Source organism: Mesoplodon mirus (genome assembly GCF_964341445.2).
Source record: "Mesoplodon mirus genome assembly, chromosome: 5".
Lineage (NCBI taxonomy): Eukaryota > Metazoa > Chordata > Mammalia > Artiodactyla > Ziphiidae > Mesoplodon > Mesoplodon mirus.
Window position 1 is genome coordinate 14,466,794 of NC_138980.1, and position 23,765 is coordinate 14,490,558.

The window sequence follows — 23,765 nt, forward strand, 5'->3', positions numbered from 1 at the left end:
CTGTACACATCTCCATCTCATTTCCATTTCTACAATAAGCATGTGTTTGTTTTGTAAGTAAAATAATGTTAATGGCTGAATTGCACCCTAAGCCCCAGAATGGCAAGACTCTAGAACGTGGCCTGGTTCACAGAAGCTACCAAAGCGGAGGGGATGACCCAGCCTGGATCTGCCTGGGAATGGGACGTGAGCCCCCATCCCCACCCCAAGAACCTCCATTCTGCTGTCACCAGCATGACGGGTCACAGGCCCGCCTGCCTGGCTGTCTGTCGCTCTCTCAGAGACATCTGACAGCAGCTCCCAAACCTGATGAGGCCATGCCCCTGGGCCATGCCTACCCTGACAGTCCGCACGCATACAATGCTCACCCCACCCACAGCAGCTGAACTGCTTCAAAGCATCCAGGGAGCAGGTCCAGGAGGCTGGGAGAGCAGCCAGTGTGACTGGGTCTTGAGGTGGCCAGCCCTGGCTTCAGAGTTTCTTCTGACATTCACTAGCACAGTGACCTTTCCGTGAGTTCTGTTTCCTCAACACAGTGCAGGGGTTAACCTGCCCATCTCACGAGGCCATTGTGAGGATAGAGCAAGATCTGTGGGAAAGTACCTAACACATTCCTTGGCACATGGAGGTCCTCGGGAAGTTTTCATTTCCTGGCTACGTGACCTGCTTAACAGGCCTAGACCCTCAGATACATGGCGTGGTCGGGGGGAGTGTGTAGTCGAGGATGTTCTTCCTGGCAAAGTCAGGACAAGGACAGGGTGAGGACCGTCCTGGGGCTCCCCAGACATGCAGCTCAGGATGGACCAGCTACATTTCTGCTCTGGTGAACCACTCTCTAAACAAGCCCTCAGCCTTTATTTGGGCTGGATTTAAAATGTGATCCTTCAAGATGAAGTCACTCCTGGATGACATTCAGCAGGGGCAGGAGCTGAAACGGAAAGGTGTGGGAAGAGGCTGCTCCCCACAGACGTGGAGAAAATGCTGTAACTGACGCCCCACAGGACAGAAAAGCTGGGCTGGGAGGGGCTGAGCCTTTTGGGTTGTCTGTCTCTCACCTGCCCCATCTGTTTCCCCAGGTATTTCTACTTCAGCCCCTCTCTGCATAAGCAGCTCCTCAACATGAGGCACAGTCTCCACTTGACCTTCATGTGTCTGAGTCTCCTCACTGGAAGGTGAGCTTTGCTACCCCGCGGTGGCTTTGAGCTGAACTGCTTTGGGTTTTGCATGTGGTCGGAGGGGCAGCTGCGCTTTCTACTTAGCAACAGTGAGACAGAACGTCAGGCCTTCACCTCCCTGACGCACCAGGACAAATGCAACTTCTTGCCAGTTATTCTATCTGGAGAAGTCAAGCTTCCAAAACGGTCACAGATGGATGAACCCCTTGGGTCTGGGGGGAAGGTGCTTGGAGTGTTCCCAAATTAGCCTGACACTGTGATATACAGCAAATGGGTAATAAAATGGAGTGGGATAGGGACATGTATTAATTCAGCAGCTGAAAATCAGAGATTTCTCTTTGGGGAAGTTACTGCTCGTATCTGAGCACAACCACACACAGACATGCAAACACAAGCTCCAGTCTGTGTGTGTGCATGTTTATCCACATGTAAGCAAGCATGTGCACCGAAACCCGTTTTCTTTTCCAGGATGTGCATCCAGGGGAATCAGTTTAACATCAAGGCCAGCAGAAGTGACAAGCTGTCCCTGCCTGGCTTTGAGAATCTCACAGCAGGATATAACAAGTTTCTCAGGCCCAATTTTGGTGGTAGGTCATTCTTTTTGCCCAGGACATCAATTCAAAAAGATAGGAACAGAGACAACATGCAGAAGAGGGTTTCAGGAGGTTTTAGTCGACTGCGTTTTCTGACCTGCAACCTGTTAAGGAGTGGCAGTGATGGATACAAACAGCTGCCAATGACTTTTCACGCTACCTTGGAGAAAGCGCTTTCTCTGGTCTCTCCACCTGCAGGATACAGAAACACTCCTCCCCACTGAGGAGGTTCCTAGAGCCCCCTCACAACCTCACACACGCTGTCCGCCTTCCGCCCACACTTCCAGTGTCATTATTCAAGGAACCCACCATGTCTCACCAGGACTACTCCACCTGGTCCTCCTGCCTCAGCCTGCTTCCTCAAGGCTAACCCTCTACTCTGCCACCTGGATGACCCCCCTGGGTCCTTTGCCTGCTCAGAATACCTGCTTGCTTCCCAGCATCCTCAGCGTACAGTCCAGAGCCTTTTGCATGGCACAACAGGCGCTTCCCAGCCCAGCCTCTATCTGTCTGTCAGTCTCATCTCCCCAACTTCTCCCCACTATGCCCTGCTACAAATGTGCCCCCTGACCTCCTTGGTCTCCCTGGTCTCCGTGCTTTTTGCTGAGACTGTTTACCTGTCAAGAATGGCTTGTTCCAATTTGACTCCCTGGTGATATGCCACTTTTCCTTCATGTCTTAGATCAAAGGCTTCCTCTTCTGAGCAGCCCACCTAGATTCCTCCAGGCCCCATCCCCTTTCTTCACACTTTGTTTTGAACATATCTCCAAGTCATAGCCATTACTGGGTGATACTGTCACTGCCTTTATGTCTGTCTCAGCTCTAGGCTGCAGTCCCCTGGGGGAGTCTTGCTTTATTTACCTCACCAAACCCAGCAGCATCTCGGTACTTAACAGATAGCAAATTATCAATTAATATTTGTTGAACGAATGAGGCAAGGAGGGAAAGAATGAGGCCACCACGTACCTCCTCACAGGGTCTCAGCCTCTCTGTTTGTAAAATGCAAGACTTAACCAACGTGGTCACTAATATCTTGTTACCTCGAGCAGAAACTAGTAGAAAGAGCCTTGGAGTGGAACAAACCTGAGTTTGGCTCCTGGCTCTACTGCTGGGCAAGCATCTTAGCTTTCTGAGCCTCAGTTTCCGTTTCTGTAATCGGGGGGCATATTAGCTACCTCACAGGGAGGACTGAATGAAATGAAGTGTGTAAATACAGCATCAGGATGCAGTCTACTTTAATCCCTTTCCTTCTTGCTCCTCCCTTCAGATGATAAAATTCTCTGGTCAGATCTAGGATTAGTGGGTCAGTCCAGGTCCTCTGAGGAACAGACACTGGGAGGGGATTATCCGTGCAAGATATTTATTGGGGCCATATCTATGACAAAATATGGGGCAGGAAAAGAAGGAAGCTGGAGAGCTGTCAGACCGCAATGCAGGTCTGACCCCAGTGGAAGGAGGGAGGGAGGGAAGCAAGGCTGGTGGAGCAGTCTTAGACTACAGTGCAATTCTAAGTGTGTTTGGAAAGGCCACCAGGGAGTTCTTGAGCTAAAGTTCCCATCAGAGGAGTCTCCCATCTCTGTGCCTCCCAGGAACAGGCCTGCCTTAGTATTCCTGCCACTCTCAGTCCCTGGTGGGATGCAGCCCATGGGAAGCATGGCCTCCGAGCAAGTGTGGTGGAAGATTTCAGAGCACAGCAGCTGGGGCCAATCACATCCCCTTCGGTTGGAGATCTGAGAGACGCAGCTTCCTGGCCACACAATTAGGATTTGAGGTCCTTATGTTAAGGGACCTTGGGGGGCTTCAACCTCCTCTGGTTTTCCCAGGAGCAACTGAACACTAATGACAAGCACATGAGTCTCCACATCTGGTTGGGTCCACTCAACAATTTCTCTGCCTCCCAGATCCCAAACAATTAGGCCAGGACACTGCCCTTTTTGTTGCTTGCTCAGGGGCCAACAAAGTGCAGAGTCCTAGGGCAAGGTGCCCATTCTGAGCCTGGAGTGGACCTAAGGGGACGTGAGGCCCAGATCCACCTGGGGCAAAAATGGGGCAAGGGGCCGTCAGTCAAAAGGAGGGGAAGGCACAACCCCCACCCCTTGTCACAAGCCTGTGGCACTCTGCCTTCTACAGAACCTACATTTACAAGGCAGCCTCGAGGCCCACAGAGGGAGTGCTGCTCTCCATAATGTCTGTCCACCCAGTTCTCGGACCCTGATGTCCTTGAGCGACAAGACCTCTATAGGGTTTTTCAGGGACTGAGCTGGACAGCACAGGTTTGCAAGCAGGCCCTCCTGAACTCTGCCCAGAACCTGGCTTTGACCTCTTTTCTAGGAGAAAGCTGCCCTCTGGTGGCACAGCTAACTTTTATAACTCAAGGGGAAGAAGGAGCAAACTCCGGTCCATAAAAAAGCCAACGGAAGCAAGGCCTATGCTAGACTACCTAGAAACAAACTAAACAAACAAACAAAAGCCCACACTGAGGCTGGAGCTCTTGTGTGTTTTCCATTCTCCATGTTTCTCAAGGGGCGGGGAGGGGGGCAACCAGCACTGACCCACTGCCCAGGCACATAAGATAGATCCTGTAACCTTCCCAACCCAACCCTTGATGGCTAGCATTAGTAGCTCTATTTTACAGGTAAGCAACTGTAGAACAGAGAGGTTTAGCAATTTGTTCAAGGTCACACTGCTATGATGTGGCCAGCAGAGGTTTCAAATACTCTGACTCTAAGCTCCTCTTCTTAACACTGCACCGTGCTGTCTTGAGAGGCAGAAAGCCACTTAGTACCATAACTCCTTCAGCACCTTCCAGGGTCTGCCCTCAAAGATCTCCCCCTTTCCCACCAAGTATTAACACTAAGTATTAAGTTAATTATTGTTAATTGCTTTGGCTTTAAAACTCCACTTCCAAATTCTTACCTATATCCTTGGTTTCCTTTAATCGATCATTAGGCTGCTCTGTCTGATTCCCCCCAGTTTGCTGTTTCTAAGCGTCCTTTGAATTTGGCCTCTCCTTTTCCTGGTTTACTGCGTTGTCACAGTTCCCTGAGGTGTCCCCAGTTATCTTGCAAGTGAATGCTACTCCATCTATTAATCTGGTGAGGAAAGTTTTTGCTTTTCCAGAATTAGCTAAGATCACCGGAGGAGAGGGGAAGGGAAGGGAAATGCTGTTTACTGAGTGCCTGGTAGGATGTGACAGGAACAATGCTGGGGACTTTGTACAGATAATTATTTTTGAGCACCTTCTAGATGTCCAGCTAGGCAGGCACTTCATGTCCATTCTCTCTTGCCACCACCTTGCAAAGAAGCTGTCACACACCTAGTCTCATTTAACCCTGTCCGTGACCCTCTGATGTCATTAGCATTATATTCAAACCTGCAGGTGAGAAAGCTGCAGTTCTGAAGGATCTGGTAACTTTTCCCAGACCGAAGCTCACATCTTTCTGACTCCTGGGCTTTTGTTCCACATGTCCAGTCTAAGGAGGAGTAAACGTCCCTGGCCTGGCCTGGCCGCCGAGAATGGTGGCTCCCAAACCTCAGTTCTGAGAGCTAAGACAGGCCCTCTCAGGAGTTTGGCCCATCTGCTGGCACTCCAGGATTGAGGCCCAACATCTGCACACCAGATGAAACGTGGACAGCTCTGCAATTCTAAATAGTTTAGGGTTCCTGAAGAATAAAGGAGGTGGAGGAAAGTGTCAGGAGGTGAGCGGGAGCTCAACCATGAGCAGTCTTGAATGCCATCTTGTGGTAAATTTACTTGGTTGGGGGGGGGAAATATATTTGTGTACAAATTCCCAAATCTCTATTACATTTCTAATGAGTTCCTTGCAAGCACCATAAGAATAAATCCTCCAAGCAAGAAGTAGCAAATACCGCTACATTCTTTAAAATATACACTAATTAATACAGTGTGGTCTCTCTCTTATGTATTTAGCTAACTACATATTTGTGCATTTTTTTCATACAAAAGGGAGGCACACTCTACATAGTGGTTCCTCCTGAGATGGGGAGGATAGAAATTAACCTTTTATTTAGAAGTATTTTATATACTTCTAAATTGTTTAAAAGTTTCCAATAGGCATAATTTTCTAATATATGCATATTTTTTAATTGTGCTAATGTAGGGTTAGGAAATCTGTTTGTGTTTCTATGGAAGTCTTTCTGGTTTTTCTTCATTCTTAGGAGAACCTGTTCAGATAGCACTGACTCTGGACATTGCAAGTATTTCCAGTATTTCAGAGAGTAACATGGTAAGTGTGGCCCCCTCGTCTTCCACCCAAGGAGCCCCTGTCCTGTGTCTTATGAGGATACATATTCTAGCTACTCAAAGCAGAACAGAGACTTACTTGGAATGGCAGAAGCTGGAGACCTATCCTGAAACTCAAGACAGTGGAAGATGCTTGTAAAACAGATCTTCTGAGTATCAGAAGGAAAGTGGATTTAAAGGCTAGGAGGGGAGAAATGAGGGAGTGGAGTGGGTGTACTTGGTGAGGGATAAAAGTGGGGGAAAAGAACAAAAGTGCAGGGGGGAAGCCTGAATGTCACATGGTCCCTCACAGAGTGGGAGACAAGCTGATGAAAACCAACAATCACATAACTGCTTTCAACCATCCTCTCACTTAAGACAACACATTATAGATAAGGTGACACTAAAGGCAGTTTGCCAAGAGGGTCCACTGTGGACTCTGGGTAAATCCTGGACAACCTAAGCACCTTGCTCACCAAAACCTTCAACAATTTGGTGTGGCCTCTGTGATGGAGGGCAAGTAAGTTAAGACCCTGAACATGCTCCTGTGGGGCCCCCTTTTGGCAGTGGGTGTTACTATCTAGAATCAATAAGGTGCTTTGTTCTCTTATTGCTACAGGCCACCACCTCAAGACAAACTTTATTTACCCATGTCTACTGTAGTATGTGCTCTTGACCTCAGTGGAGGTGGGTAGGGGAGTAAGACTTGACCCTTTTCTTTCCCTTTTCTGAGCTTTCTCCCTCCATCCATTTCCTCCCCCCGGCTGCCCCCTCAGGACTACACAGCCACCATATACCTCAGACAGCGCTGGACGGACCAGCGGCTGGTGTTCGAAGGCAACAAGAGCTTCACTCTGGATGCACGCCTAGTGGAGTTCCTCTGGGTGCCAGACACTTACATCGTGGAGTCCAAAAAGTCCTTCCTCCATGAAGTCACTGTGGGAAACAGGCTCGTCCGCCTCTTCTCCAATGGCACAGTCCTGTATGCTCTCAGGTAATTGGGTACCTGCGACCTCAAGGTTGGAGGGGAAAGAGCGGGGAGAAAAGGCAAAGGTATTCTGAACAGCGCTCGAATAACCACCTACCCTTCTCATGTGCCTGCCTTCTTAGATCCCTGTCCCCAGAGCAGAAGGGCCCTTTCTCAGTCCAGTTTGGCTCAACAAGAATCTACTGAGAATGCATGCTCTGTGCCAGGCCCGTGCTGGACACTGAGGATATGGAGCCGAATAAGACATTGTCCTGGCACAGACACATAAGGAAAGAAAGCCAGGGCACTGGGGCCCCAAGGTGGAGAGTAGGTTAGTGATTTGGGGCGATGTTAGAGGATGCTTTCACAGGACTCTGAGCTGAATCTTAAAGAGTTAAAGGAAGTTCGCCAAGAAGAGGTAAGGGGAACAGCAAGAGCAAACAGAGAGGTGATACAAAGAACTTTCCTTTCATGGGGCTCAGTGGGGTGGCGGTGGCTCCAGAATACATCTTTACTTAGCTGAGTCATTCTTGTACAGACAGAGAAGCAAAGCATAGTCCTCCAAGCCTCACCACCTGTAGTCACAGGCTCCCCTTTGCCCCTTCTACAAATCCCTGAGGCCAAAACTTCCTCCCACCCAATCGTTCATCGAGCCGCTGGTTGGCAGGAACAGGAAAGATGCCCACAAAGTGCTATGTAAGGCAGCCCACAGGCAGAGGACTCATCGCTGCCTGTGCCAGGGCTGGACAAGGACTGCAAACACTGCTAGGGGCCTTCAGCAGAAGGCCAGGAACCAAATATTCATGAGGCTGATCTTAAATCCCAAGTGAGAGGCTGAAGTTATAAAACAAGGACTGAGCTAAGCAATGAACTGAATTTTTGGACCGTTTATCTGACACTCCTCAGCTGCACTGAATCTTGCAAAGGTCAGCCAGAACCCCAGCACCTCTTTCAAGAAGTCCAATAGACCTCTCTCTTGACCCCAACTCCAGTCAATATTAAGGTGCCCCTTCCTCGTATTCCCACAGCACGTGTGTGTGTGTGTGCATGTACATGTGTGTCTGTATTATGGCACATAACACAGTATCCTGTACAACGATTACAAATGACGGATGATGATTAATAGCCTGGCTCTAGAGTCAGACAGATTTGGGGGCAAGTCCTTGCTCTGTGACCTTAGGCAAGTTACTTGACTCTCTGAGCTCCAGTTTCCTCAGCAGCAAAAGGAGAATAATAATATTTCCTACCTAGTAAAGCTACTTTAAAAATTCAAAGGGCTAATTCATGTGAAGCATTTTGCATAGGGACAGACTCCTCATGGGTCTCTCCTGAAGAATAAATTTAAAAACTGAATGCAAAAGCATCTCAAACAAGCCAGTGAATGATTCTGTTCTGCAATGTTGTTGCAAGTTTGCCTCTGAATTGCCAACATTCCAACTTCCTCCACTCTGGACCCCAAGCTTTAACTGAGTCTCACAGATGTCACTTAGCACAGACAAACTCAGGACTGCTTTGAATGTAGGGACCAAGTCACACATTCACTGTAAGAGTCAAGGTGAAAGTTCTCTTGGAGTGGCCCTTAAGAGGGAGTGTATACTTTCTATAGCATCCTCATAACACCCTCTATGAATCCATTATTCCTTTCTTAGAATCACAACAACTGTTGCATGTAACATGGACCTGTCTAAATACCCCATGGACACACAGACATGCAAGTTGCAACTAGAAAGCTGTAAGTATACATCGTGTGGGCCCCTTAGATGATTTTCTGGGGTGACTTAGATCTGTGCTTTCATGAAGAGTGTCCTGTACATAGTGGCCTTTCTCTCCTTGATGTTGATTACAATGGGTTCAGACCTTCTGGGTGTACATCCAGAGAGATCTGGAGACTGCTCAAAAACAAACCTTACAGTATTACATCTTTGGGAGAGGACCACTGTGCATTGGCACCAAATATTTCCACCTAAAAGTGGATAAGACAGCCAAGCAAACAGGGGTCAATAGGACTAGGAGGGGGCCTCAGAATCCGCTAACTCATGGAAGCCAGAAAGAACACAGCAGAAATTAGAAATGGCAAGTATACAAAACAATCATTGACATTTATTGCAAGACTGCTTCCAACTTCTAAAATAAATTGTTTGATATACATATAAAGCTTAATCTAGTAATGTCAGCAAGTGGGCATCTAAACTGCAATCTGGGGATTTGCTTGTGATGAGGAAGGAGGATTTACTCTAAGTTGATATGTGTCAAATGAACTCCTGGCACCGTGAGTGGTCTCCATGATTCCTTAGTAAACCACTCTGAAATGCCCACCATGGGGAGGTGGCACCTGTGATACGTGTTCTGGGAAGAAAATGCCACATGTAGGAGTTATCAAGGTATCAAGGCATGGCTCGTGCAAGAAGGAAAAACTACAGTCAAGTGCTGGAAACTATTGGGCACTTCTTACATAAGGACACAAGTGGCCAACATCCAAGAAACACAACCATTATGAGGCAGCATTTTTCAGAGGTAGATATTTAATTAAAGACTCAGGCAGGCAGATTAATTACCTTATTGATTAAATGCATGCAAAACCTTCTTGAAGCAATACAGCTGTTTGGGGGCAGACTAAAACTTGAGGTTATCAAAAAGAGAACTCATTTTCAGCCCCACATAAAAAAAGCAATTGCCCTCCATGGATGGCTGTGCTCATCTCAAAACCCGGGAGTGAGATTCTCCTGGAAGCTTCAGCACTCTGCTTGCACAAATATCATCCCCAGTGAGCAGAGGAAGCTTTCATTGAATGTTTATCAGCAGTTATTTGGGTACAGAAACCTCACCAAGGGCATTTTTCCTGAACACCATCCCTAGACAAGAACTGATACCATCCCACAATTGCCCATATCCACTCAGGGACAGAGCAGTGAGAATGTAATGACTGTGAACATTTACCAGTTGTAATAGCAAAGTATCCAAGTAGAGGCTTGTACAACTTACTTTTTTAGATATGTTTTTTCTTTGGGATTCTAGGCCTGTTTGGACAGCTGGCTTCAGTAAATGAGGGGGTGCTTCCAAGGGAAAGCGCACAGACAATCTTTACCTGGAAATCCTCTAAGAGCTCATGACTACTTCTCCCCGCTATGGAGGGGGAGACAACCACTGACAGACAGTGGATACCATAGGTTAAGACTTAACAAAATGTTAGTCCAACACTGCCATCCCATTTCCCAGTAGCCTTGGAAAATGAAGTTCCAGGTTTAAGATCATAGGTACCAGAATCACTGGGCTTTTCCATTCACTAGCTGGGTGACTTTGGGTGAGTAGAATTAACCTCAGTTTCCTCATCAGTGAAGTAGGAAAAATAATAGTATTTGACTCAAAGAGTTATTTTTAACAGCTTTATTGAGGTATAAATTACATACCATAAAATCCAACCATTTTAAGTGTACAATTCAAAGGTTTTTAGTAAATTTTCTAAGTTGTGCAACCGTTGCCACATTCCATTGTTAGAACATTTCCATCACCCCAGAGAGACTCCTAGTGCCCATTTACAGTCACTCCCCATTGGCACCACCAGCTCCCAGACCACCACTAATATACCTTTTGTCTCTATGAATGTGTCTTTTCTAGATATTCCATATAAATGGAATCATACCACATGTGATCTTTTGCATCCGGCTTCTTTCACTCAGCATAATGTTTTTTAATTCATATATGATGAAGCATATATCAGTACTTTATTCCTTTTTACTGCTTTATTCCTTTTTATTCCAGACAAAAGAATACAAGTAGTACAAGTCTCTTTGGCTTGTTTCCGCCTTTCAGCTGTTATGAATAACGCTGCTGTAACATTTGTGTACAGATCCTTTTGTGGACATGATTTGATTCTGTTGGACAGATACTTAGGACTGAAATCCTGGGTTAAATTTAAGTTTAAGTCTGCAAGAAACTGCCAAACTGTTTTCCAAAGTGGTTGCACCGTTTTACATTTCCACCAGCAATGTTCCAGCTTCTCCACATTCTCACCATCTGTTGCTGTCTGTCTTTTTAATTACAGCCATTCTAGTGGATGTGAAGTGGTATCTTACTGTGGTTTTGATTTGCATTTCCCTAATGACTAATGATTTTGAGCATCTTCTCATGTGCTTATTAACCATTCGTCTATCTTCTCAAAGCTATCATTTGAGGATTAAATGAGATGATAATGTTGTAAAGCACTTAGAAAGGTAATTGCTTACTAAATGATAGATATTACTATTATCATCATCCATGGGCTTTGGTATTAAACTTTCTTGAGGTACAATCCTGGTTTGTTTTTCATTTGCACTGGTATCCTGAGAAAGTTATGCAACCTCTCAGAATCCGATAATTTTCATGTATAAAATGGGCAAAACATTATAGTTCCTCAATTCTAAGGCACAGCATTTATTAAGTAATAACATTTGAGGAAAAATGTAAGCTCTACTTCATATATATCAAGTATAAGATACATTTCTATTTTATTTTTTAAAAAAGCTTTAAATAATGAAGAAATATGCAGGTCTACCTTGCAAGCTCATGAGAACCTTAGAGACATAATGGGTACAGGACATAAATGTTTAATAAAAGGTAGCTATTATTACTATCATCAGCTATATTGGTAAAACTGCTTTGGGATTTATCAAACACCTATGTTTACATACATCAATAAAGTGGCTGGCTGAAGGTTTTTTGTTTTTGTTTTTGCATTTATGCCAATATGAAAATATGAATAGACCAACTGTAAAGTTCCTGAGAACCCCCTCTGAGGTGTTAGACTGTCCTGAAAAGAAATGTCTAGCACAGGCCTTTGTGGGTTCACAGATACGTGTTCAAAAATATCATTTAAATAATGATAGAGGCCATTTCTAGTTGCTTATCATCTACCAGGTCTGTACGATGCTTAGCACAGAAACGATTCTCAGTTGATGGTGAAAAGCCCTAGCAGGTCATCTCATTCTGAGTAGACACTGCAATTACACTTGAGAAATCATGCCAAATTTTGCATGGGATCATCCTTGGACTTAGCACCATCAAGACAGAGCTTCTGTTTCCTCCATATCACAACATTTTCCAGACCAGTTCAATCTGCTACCTTCTTCTGCTGATCAGGGCACTGTTTCACTTGCCAGGGGGCTATGATGGGAATGACGTGGAGTTCAGCTGGCTGAGAGGGAATGACTCTGTGCGCGGGCTGGAGAACCTGCGGCTTGCTCAGTACACCATACAACAGTATTTCACATTAGCTACCAGATCGCAGCAGGAAACAGGTAACTCGTGGGACAAACTGCACAAAAGCAAAATAGCTGAGTTGTATTCTGAGTCAGAAATATCATCTTTTTCCCACTTGGTCCCTTTGGGGCCCAGGAGCCCCTCCCTCTGAGGTGCGGTGGGGCAGTAGGGTTTGGGCTTGGCACTTTCACCTGCTCCACACCTACTGCTGAAAAGGTCCCCAAGGGGCTCACAGTCTAGTGAAGTAGATGTCAAGGAAACCAGCAGTTATGATGCTGCAGGAATACTATGACAGAGAAAGGCACAAGAAGAGGATCCTGGGTGAGGGCATCAGCACTCCCATAAATCCCATTGTCTACAACCGCAATTTCTTTCATTGAAACTATGATGACAGTTCATGATTAACTATGTTTTGGTGAACAACAGATGGCTTAATGTGAATATAGTGAGGTTAAACATCCCACAGGGAAACAACTCTGCCAGGTGAGCAGGCATGATTTCCTATCCCTTGTTCACCCTATCAGGAAATTATACAAGATTGGTCTTGCAATTTGAGCTTCAGAGGAATGTCCTGTATTTCATTTTGGAAACCTATGTTCCTTCCACTTTCCTGGTGGTGTTATCCTGGGTTTCATTTTGGATCTCCCTTGATTCAGTTCCTGCAAGAACCTGCATTGGTAAGTAGCTCCAACGGGAGATTTCTAAGAACTGGGTTATTAGGTCCTTTTTTTTTTTTTTACCTTCTACCATTGTTTTCATTGATATTCCCAGGCAGTTCCAGTAGCTGGTTTCTTGAGAGACTCTTTTACAGAGAGAGAAAGAGAGACAGAGACTACTTTAGGAATAATGCTTTTTTTTTTTTTTTTTTTTCCGTATGCGGGCCTCTCATTGTTGTGGCCTCTCCCGCTGCGGAGCACAGGCTCCGGACACGCAGGCTCAGCAGCCACGGCCCACGGGCCCAGCTGCTCTGCGGCATGTGAGATCCTCCCGGACCGGGGCACGAACCCGTGTCCCCTGCATCGGCAGGCGGACTCTCAACCACTGCGCCACCAGGGAAGCCCCGGAATAATGCATTTTTAAACTTGTGTTTGACAGTGACAGATAAGGGAGAATTGTGATTCGATGGTCTATGGTCTGTTATTTTGTTTACTGAACTCCTCCCTCCAGTGAGAAGACAGAGGGCGAAACATTTAGAAAATCATATCATTCTTATCTGTACAAAATAGACAAATCAACCCTTTTCCAGAAGGCCACAGACGTTTCAGAATGAGCCATTCTCTATTTCTGAGTCCTGTCCTCACCTTGCCAAGTCTTGAAGGGAGACAGTCTGCCAGGGGGTGATGGAAGGTTCACTGCCCGCTGATGTGGGTACATTGCTTACTTTTTTTCCCAGGAGTGACCACTGTATTGTCAATGACCACACTGATGATTGGGTCCCGCACTTCTCTTCCGAACACCAACTGCTTCATAAAGGCCATTGACGTGTACCTGGGGATCTGCTTTAGCTTCGTGTTTGGGGCCCTCCTGGAATATGCAGTTGCCCACTACAGCTCCCTACAGCAGATGGCAGCCAAAGATAGGGTAAGAATTTTGAGGGCCCTATATATGATTCATCACCTGTGCCATATACTGGTCTGTAGAGATGACCTGGACCTGGTTCCCGACCCCCAGTGACTCAGTTTGCACCAGTGATTCTCATCCTTGTTCAGTTGGGGAAATCTGGGAGTCATGACACCTTTTAAAAAAGACTGCTCTTTTCACCAAATACAGTGAGATATTAATACGCTTAAATTTCCAGCAGAAAATAACGGTGTTATCTGTATGCAACATAAAATCACAACCGCAAGAACAAGCATCCATGAAAAACCCAGTATCAAACCTAACATGATCAGCTGCTTATGTTTCAGATTAATATGTATTTAATATTTATTCTTTTGTCACATTTTTGTTTTCCTAAATTATACAAGTAATGGTTTACTGAAAAATGTATGGAAAAATTAAATTGTGGCAAATTTTGTAATTAGCATATTTTTCTGCTAACAGGGAGACTTATTATCTGACTTAGCTGTGAAACACCATGGTCCAGCTCTTAGAATAATAATAATGATTATTATCAATTGAGCATGTATGTGCCAGACACAGTCACAAGCTCTTTGAAAATATTATATCATTTAAAATGCTCATAACAACCCAGTAAGGCTATCTCCATTTTTATAGTTGTGGGATCCGAGTATGGAAAGATAAGTGACTTATCCAAGGGGACACAGACGGTAAGAGGCAGAGCTGGGATTCGCACCAGCCGAATCTGCTTGGCTCCAAAGCCTGACACTTACCTGTTACTCCCACTTGAAGTGGGCAACGGGCCATGCCCTTAACTATTATTCTCTGCAGGCCTACGGAACCCTGGGATTCTTTGGAAGCCCAGTTTGATAGACGTTAGCATACTAAAGCTCCTGCTAACAGGCAAAAAAATGACAGGGGTCCAGTGCAGAAGAGCTGCTCTACTGCAGCAAAGTGCCAGGACTGCACAGGGTCCACTGGTGAGGAAATGAGGATTCAGAATAGCCCAAAGATCCAGGTGCCTTTTCTCTTGTGTTTAACTATTGTGAACAAGGTTTCACAATTATATTACTCAAGGACCAAAGGCAAATGATCATATATGCCAGCCAAAGAATACGTATTTCATTTATTTTACTCCCTGTAGGCTTCCTTTTTTAAAGAATTATTTATTTTTTAAATTAAATTTATTTTTTAATTGAAGTAGAGTTGATTTACAATATTCTGTTAGTTTCAGGTGTACAGTATAATGATCCGGTATTTTTATACATTATACTCCATTAAAAATTATTACAAAATAATGGCTAATATTCCCTGTTCTGTACAATATATCCTTGCTGCTTATCTATTTTATACACAGTAGTTTATGTCACTTTATCCCATACCCCTATCTTGCCCCTTCCCCTTTCTTTCTCCCCTCTCACCACTGGTTTGTTTTCTATATCTGTGAATCTGTTTCTGTTTTGCTATTTACATTCATTTGTTTTATTTTTTAGATTCCACATATAAGTGATATCACACAGTATTTGTCTCTCTGTCTGACTTATTCCACTAAGCCTAATATTCTCTAGATCCATCCACATTACTGCAAATGACAAAATTTCATTCATTTTATGGCTGGCTAATATTTCATATATATATATATATATCACATATTCTTTATCCATTTGTCTGTCGAGGGACACTTGGGTTGCTTCCATATCTTGGCTATTGTAAATAGTGCATCTGTGAACATTGGAATACATGTATCTTTTTGAATTAGTGTTTTCATTTTTACCTGGATATATACCCAGGAGTGCAATTGCTAGATCATATGGTAGTTCTGTTTTCAGATTTTTGAGGAACCTCCATACTGTTTTCCATAGTGGCTGCACCAACTTACATTCCCATCAACAGTGTACAAGAATTCCCTTTTCTCCATATCCTAGCCAATATTTGTTATTTGTAGACTTTTTTTTTTTGCGGTATGCGGGCCTCTCACTGTTGTGGCCTCTCCCGTTGCGGAGCACAGGCTCCGGATGCGCAGGCCCAGCGGCCATGGCTCACGGGCCCAGCCGCTCTGCGGCATATGGGATCCTCCCAGACCGGGGCACGAACCCGTATCCCCTGCATCGGCAGGCGGACTCTCAACCACTGCGCCACCAGGGAGGCCCTATTTGTAGACTTTTTGATGATAGCCGTTTTGACAGATGTGAGGTGATATCTTATTGTTGTTTTGATTTGCATTTTTCTAATAATTAGATATGTTGAGTATCTTTTCATTTTCCTGTTAGTCATCTTTTTGTCTTCTTTGGAAAAATGTCTGTTCAGGTCCTCTGCCCATTTTTTTGATTTTTTTTATTTTTTATTTTGAGTTGTATGAGCTGTTTATATATTTGGGGGATTTTTTTGTTGTTGTTTTATTTTGTTTTTTTAGCTTACCTTTAAAAAAATTTTTATTTATTTATTTATTTATTTTAGGCTGCATTGGGTCTTTGTTGCTGCGTGCAGGCTTTCTCTAGTTGTGGCGAGCAGGGGCTATTCTTCATTGCGGTGCACGGGCTTCTCATTGCCATGGCTTCTCTTGTTGCAGAACATGGGCTGTAGGTGTGTGGGCTTCAGTAGCTATGGCTCGCAGACTCTAGAGTGCAGGCTCAGTAGTTGTGGCGCATGGGCTTAGTTGCTCTGCGGCATGTGGGATCTTCCTGGACCAGGGTTTGAACCTGTATACCCTGCATTGGCAGGCGGATTCTTAACCACTGTGCTACCAGGGAAGTCCCTGTTTATGTATTTTGGATACTAACCCCTTGTTGTTCATATCATTTGGAAATATTATCTCCCATTCAGTAAGTTATCTTTTCATTTTATTGATAGCTTCCTTTGCTGTGCAAAAGCTTTTAATTTTAGGCCCCACTTGTTTAATATTTGCTTTTGTTTCTTTTTGTCTTAGGAAAGTGATCCAGAAAATATTGCTATGATATATGTCAAAGAGTGTTTTGCCTATGTTCTCTTCTAGGAGTTTTATGGTTTCAGGTCTTACATTTAGGTCTTTAATCCATTTTGAGTTTATTTTTGTGTATGGTGTGACAAAATGTTCTAATTTCATTCTTTTAAATGTAGCTGTACAGTTTTCCCAGCACCACTTATTGAAGTAACTGTCTTTTCTCCATTATATATTCTTTTCTCCTTTGTCATAGATTAACTAACCACAGGCAATTCTGTTCTGCTCTATTGATCTGTGTGTCTGTTTTTGTGCCAGTGCTTTTTTGATTACTGTAGCTTTATAATAGTATAGTCTAAAGTCAGAGGGTGATACCTCAAGCTTTGTTCATTTTTCTCAAGATTGCTTTGGCAATTTGGGGTCTTTTTTGTTCCATATGAATTTTAGGATTATTTGTTCTAGTTCTGCGAAAAATGTCATGGGTATTTTTTTTTTTTTTTTTTTTTTTGCGGTACGTGGGCCTCTCACTGTTGTGGCCTCTCCCGTTGCGGAGCACAGGCTCCAGACGCGCAGGCTCAGTGGCCATGGCTCACGGGCCCAGCCGCTCCGCGGCATGTGGGTTCTTCCTGGACTGGGGCACGAACCCGTGTCCCCTGCATCGGCAGGCGGGCTCTCAACCACTGCGCCACCAGGGAAGCCCAAGTCATGGGTATTTTGATAGGGATTGCATTAAATACGTAGATTGCTTTAGGTAATATGGACATTTTAGCAATATTATGTCTTCCAATTCATGAACATGGGATATCTTTCCATTTCTTTGTATCATCTTTAGTTTTCTTCATCAGTGTTTTATAATTTTCAGAGTATAGGTCTTTCACCTCCTTGGTTAAGTTTATTCCTAGGTATTTTATTCTTTTTGATGCCATTTTAAATGGGATGGCTTTCTTGCTTTCTCTTTCTGATAGTTCATTATTAGTGCATAGAAAAGCAACAAATTTCTGTATATTAATCTTGTATCCTGCAACTTTACTAAATTCACTAGTTCTAGTAATTTTTTGGTGGAGATTTTAGGGTTTTCTATATAAAGTATCATGACATCTGCAAGTAGTGACAGTTTTACTTCTTCTCTTTCAATTTGGATGACTTTTATTTATGTTAAATAGAAGTGGTAAGAGTGGGCATCTTTATCTTGTTCCTAAATTTAGAGGAAAGTCTTTCAGTTTTTCATCATTGAGTATGATGTTAGCTGTAGGTTTGTAAAAATTGGCCTTTATTATTTTGAAATATGTTCCTTCTATACCAACTTTGATGAGAGTTTTTATCATGAATGGATGTTTTATCACATGCTTTTTCTGCATCTATTGAGATGATCATGTGATATTTATCATTCCTTTTGTTAATGTGGTGTATTACATTGATTGATTTGCAAACGCTGAACAAATCATCCCTGGAATAAATCCCACTTGATCATGGTATATGATCCTTTTTATATATTGTTGGATTTGGTTTGCTAATATTTTCTTGAGGATTTTTGCATCTATATTCATCAGAGATATTGGACTGTAATTTTTTTGTAGTGTCTTTGCCTGGTTTTGGTATTAGGGTAATGGTGGCTTCATGAAATGAATTTGGGGGTGTTCTGTCCTCTTCAGTTTTTTTGGAATAGTTTGTGAAGGATAGGTATTAGCTCTTCTTTATATGTTTGGTAGAATTCCCCTGTGAGGCAGTCTGATCCTGGACTGTTGTCTGCTGGGAGGTTTTTTAGTTTAGTTTTGTTTGTTTGTTTTTTACAAATTCAATTTCACTACTAGTGATTGGTCTGTTCAAATTGTCTGTTTCTTCTTGATTCAGTCTTGGCAGGCTGGATGTTTCTAGAAATTTGTCCATTTCTTCTAGGTTGTCCAATTTGTTGGCATATAACTGTTTGTAGTATTCTCTTACAATTTTTTGTATCTCTGTGGTATCAGTTGTTATTTCTCCACTTTCATTTATTTTATTTGGGTTCTCTCTCTTTTCTTCTTGGTGAGCTTGGCTAAAAGGCTTATATCAATTTTGTTTATCTTTTAAAAAAAACCCAGCTCTTGGTGTCATTGATCTTTCCTATTATTTTTTGGCCTCTATTTTATTTATTTCCTCTCTGATCTTTATTATCTCCTTCCTCCTGCTAACTTTAGGCTTTGCTTGTTCATCTTTTTCTAATTCATTTAGATGGTAGGTTAGATTGTTTATTTGAGACTTTTCTTGTTTCTTGAGAAAGGCCTGTGTTGTTATAAACTTCATTCTTAGAACTGCTTTTGCTGCATCCCATAGATTTTGGAAAGTTTTGTTTCCATTTTCATTTGTCTTGAGGTATTTTCTGACTTCCTCTTAGATGTGTCCATTGACCCATTGGTTTTCTAGTGGCATTTTGTTTAGTCTTCAAATGTTTTTGTTTTTTTCCAATTTTCTTCCTGTAATTAGTTTCTAGTTTCATACTGTTGCGGTTGGAAAAACTGCTTGATATAATTTCTGTCCTCTTAACTTTACTGAGACTTGTTTTGTGACCTAGCATATGATCTATCCTGGAGAAAGTTCCATGTGCACATGAAAAGAAGGTTTATTCTCCTGTTTTTGGATGGAATGTCCCATAGATATCTATTAAGTCTAACTGTTCTAATGTGTCATTTAAGACCACTGTTTCCTTACTGATTTTCTGTCTGGATGATTTGTCCATTGGTGTAAATGGGGTGTTAAAGTCCCCCATTATTATTGTATTACTGTCAATTTCTCCCTTTATGTCTGTTAGTATTTCCTTTATATATTTTGGTGCTCCTGTATTAGGTGCATTTATGCTAATGAGTGTAATATCCTCTTCTTGTATTGATACCTTTATCATTATATAATGCCCTTCTTTGTCTTTTGTTATGGACTTTGTTTTAAAGCCTATTTTGTTTGATATGAGTATTGCTACCCTGGCTTTCTTGTCATTTCTGTGTGCATGAAATATCTTTTTCCATTCCTTCACTTTCAGTCTGTCTGTATTTAGCTCATTTGTAGGTAGCATATAGGTGGGTCTTGTTTTTTAATCCAATCAGCCACCTTATGTCTTTTGATTGAAGCATTTAGTCCATTGATATTTAAAGTAACTACTGATAGGTATGTACTTATTACCATTTTATTACTTCTTTTCCAGTTGTTTTTCTGGTTCTTCTCAGTTCTTCTCTTTTTGTTTCTTCCCTTGTGGTTTGATGATTTCCTTTAATAATATGCTTATGTCCCTTTCTTTTTAGTTTTTGTGTATCTATTGTAGGTTTTTGACTTGTAGCAACCATGGGGTTCATATATATTGACCTATAACTATACCTACTTGTTTTAAACTTGTAGTCATTTAAGTTCAAACACATTGTAAAAGATCTACATTTTTTACTCCCCTCCCCCACATTTTGTGTTTCTGATGTCATATTTTACATCTCTTGTTTATCCTTCAACTGTTTTTTGCAGTTATAGTTGCTTTTACAATTTTTTGTCTTTTAATCTTCACACTAGCTTAAGTGGTTGGTCCTCAATTCTTACTATATATTTGCCTTTCCTAGTGGGATTTTCCCTTTCCTCTAGATTCTTTAGGCTTATTATTGATTGTTTTAGTTTTTGCTTGTCTTAGAAGTTCTTTATCTCTTCTTCAATTCTAAATAATAATCCTGCTGGGTAATATAACCTAAGTTGCTGGTTTTTCCCTTTCAGCACATTGAATATATTATACCACACCCTTCTGGCCTGCAAAGTTTCTGCAGAGAAATCAGCTGATAGCCTTATGTGGTTCCCTTGTATATGATTCTTTGTTTTTCTCTTGTTGCCTTTAGAATTCTCTCTTTAACATTTGGAAGTTTAATTATGTCTTGGTGTGAGTTTGTTTGAGTTCAGTTTGCTCGGGACCCTCTGTGTTCCCTGTACCTGGATATTTGGTCCTTCTTTGGGTTTGGGAAGTTTTTAGTCATAATTTCATCAAATACATTTTCCATCCCCTTCTCTTTTTCTCTTCTCCTTCTGGGACCCTTATAATGTGAACACTGATACACCTGATGTTATCCCAGAGATCTCTCAAACTATTCTAATTTTTTTTTAATTCGTTTTTCTTTTTGCTGTTCTGATTGGGTAATTTCCATTTTCTATCTTCTAGACCACTTCTGCATTTTTCTGTATCATTTAGTCTGCTTCATTCCTTCTAGTGTGAGTTTTATTTCAATATTGAATTCTTCATTTCTGATTGGGTATTTTTTTTTTTTTTTTGGCCACGCCATGTGGCCTGTGGGATCTTAGTTCCCGCACCAGGGATTGAATCTGGGCCCCCAGCAGTGGGAGCATGGAGTCTTAACCACTGGACCACCAGGAAATTCCCAAGATTGGGTCTTTCTTTATATTTTTTTAGTTCCTTGTTAAAATTCTCACCACGTTCATCTATTCTTTTCCCTAATTCAGTTAACATTCTTATTACCAATGTTATGAATTCTTTATCTGGTATTGTTTATTTCTGTTTCATTATTTATTTTTTCAGGGGGTTTCTCTTGCTCTTTCAACTGAGACCAGTTCCTTTGCCTTTTCATTTTGCTTAAATTTCTCTGTTTCTATGAGTTTAGGTGAAACAGTTACCTATTGCAGTCTTGCATGGGCGTCCTTATGTGGATGTGTCCCTATACAGAGTGCATGTGCCCATTGCTTTTGCTGGATTTGGTGTTGATGCATGTCATGTCTTTCCTCAGGGTGTGCTGGCAGCTATCACCTTGGCAGAAGGTGGGACTGGAAATGGAGGGGCTACAGCTAGAGCCTGTTGTGAAGTGTGACTTCCCTTCTGCTCAGTGGCCATCACCACCCTATTGGTGGTGGGATCTGATCCCAACTTGTTGGAGCAGAAGCCCTGAGGGTTGGGCCCATGCTGGCTCTGTCCCCTTTAAATGTATGTTTTCCCCTCTCCCAGCACTGGGGAAGTGCTGAAGCAAGGGAGGCCTGTGGGGGCTCTCGGCTTGGGTAGGCTGCAGAGAGAGGGCAGAGTGTACTGCCCTCCGATGTACTGCCTGTGCAGGCACCAGCAATTGTTGCCCTTGCTCTGCTCAGATGAAGCCTTGAGTCCAAGTCCCCTTTGTCCTTCAGAGCTGATCATTCCCCCAGCGTCTGCCACCCCCACCCTGTCGGGGAGCCAAACAACAGGGCAAGCAGGACTTGTGTGGACTCTCTGTGTGTATGGGGTATGGTGGTGAGCTATGGTGGATCAGCCACTGTCAGAGTCCTGGGCTACTTCTGATGTGCTGCTTGAGTAAGAGTCAACAATGGCTGCCGCCACCCGACCCAGACTCTGCCCTGGCACCAGGTTGCCTCTGTGTCCCATGGAGTTTTCTTCCCAGACCAGGTTGTCTCTGCATACCGTGGAGTTTTCTTCCAAGTCTATGTTGTCCCAGCCATGGTGGAGAATGGCAACTCCATGGGACTGCAAGGAGCATCACTATTTCTGTTTGTGTGGCAAAGACCTTAAGACACTGCTGATTTCTATTAACTCTCATAATCAATTATTCCCTCCTTCCAGGAATAGAATGGAATTCATCAAACACCTACTAAATGCTCTACATAATTTATGCCATTTAATCTTCCCATCAGTCTCAAGAGGTAGTATTAATGTCATCAACAGTTTGCAGGCAAGGAAACTGAGTTCTAAAGGGATTAAGGTGACTAAAATTTCACAATAGTGAGAGGCAGAATGGGATCTGAACCCAGGTCAGCTAGCTTCAAGGTCTGAGCAATTAACATTTACCACATGGCTCTGCACACTTAGAATGGGCAATGGTTATTCTTCCCATTATACAAGCTGATGACCTAGGGACAGGTGCCTATAAACAGGATAATAGGGCTGCCAAATCTTGCTTACCAGCCAATTTATTAGGCACTCAGTACTGGTCTCTCCTAAACCTAATTATTCAATACTAAGGTCTCTAAGTATATAAATACCCACTTATTTATTTTGCTGAGTCAAGTCTATCAATCTAACTGCCCTGTTTATGAACTAGGGGAAGACAAAGGATGTGGAAGAAGTCAACATCACTAACATCATCAACAGCTCCATCTCCAGCTTTAAACGGAAGATCAGCTTTGCCAGCATTGAAATTTCCAGCGATAACGTTGACTACAGTGACCTGACAATGAAAACTAGTGACAAGTTCAAGTTTATCTTCCGAGATAAGATGGGCAGGATTGTTGATTATTTCACAATTCAAAATCCCAGTAATGTTGATCGATATTCCAAACTACTATTTCCTTTGATTTTTATGTTAGCCAATGTATTTTACTGGGCATACTACATGTATTTTTGAGAGTATGCTGAATTGTTTGCATGTCATAGGTATTCAACAGAACAAAGTAATGATGTAAATGATATTCTAAGCCAAGTGTGCATCCTAATCCAACGGTGCCACAAGTGACTAAAATAACATTTGAGCATTTCTCCTCAAACAGTGAACCCCCCTCCAACCATTACTTAACCTGTGTAGAAGTCCTAGCATTACAGAATCTTTTAATAGAAACATCAACCCATTCTTTTTTTATTTTTATGAAAGATATTCCCATTGAGCCCAAGATTACAAACCTACTCAGGACTGACTGCCCAGTGGCTCCCTGGTCTGCATTTAACTCATATAAAAAATGAAAAGGAAGCTATTACATGTATTGAGTCAAGTGTCAGAGGTTGTTTCTAAATTAATCACACATGCTATTTACTAAATCTCTACAGTGCTTATAAAATAAAATACATTGTTGCCTATTTAGGGAATAACATATTCTAGTTTTTGGTTTTGATTAAAATGAAATCATTTTATAAAAAGAAACAAAATTGAGTTATTTGTAGTGAGGTGGATGCACCTAGAGTCTGTCATACAGAGTGAAGTAAGTCAGAAAGAGAAAAACAAATACCGCATGCTAACACATATATATGGAATCTAAAAAAAGAAAAAAAATGGTTCTGATGAACCTAGGGACAGGACAGGAATAAAGACGCATACGTAGAGGATGGATTTGAGGACACGGGGAGGGGGAAGGGTAAGCTGGGACGAAGTGA

At 42.7% G+C, this 23,765-nt stretch overlaps 1 protein-coding gene across 1 annotated transcript; it reads left to right on the top strand.

Annotated features, from left to right (window-relative positions):
• Window positions 1-1,119: 1,119 nt before the first annotated feature.
• Window positions 1,120-23,025, top strand: GABRP (gamma-aminobutyric acid type A receptor subunit pi; the record flags this gene model as incomplete). Its single annotated transcript, XM_082621030.1, has 9 exons — window positions 1,120-1,172; window positions 1,644-1,762; window positions 5,948-6,015; window positions 6,788-7,005; window positions 8,628-8,710; window positions 12,114-12,251; window positions 12,738-12,890; window positions 13,607-13,794; window positions 22,723-23,025. The coding sequence occupies 9 exons, from the start codon at window positions 1,120-1,122 to the stop codon at window positions 23,023-23,025; spliced, it is 1,323 nt and encodes a 440-aa protein (XP_082477156.1).
• Between the last annotated feature and the right edge of the window lie 740 nt (window positions 23,026-23,765).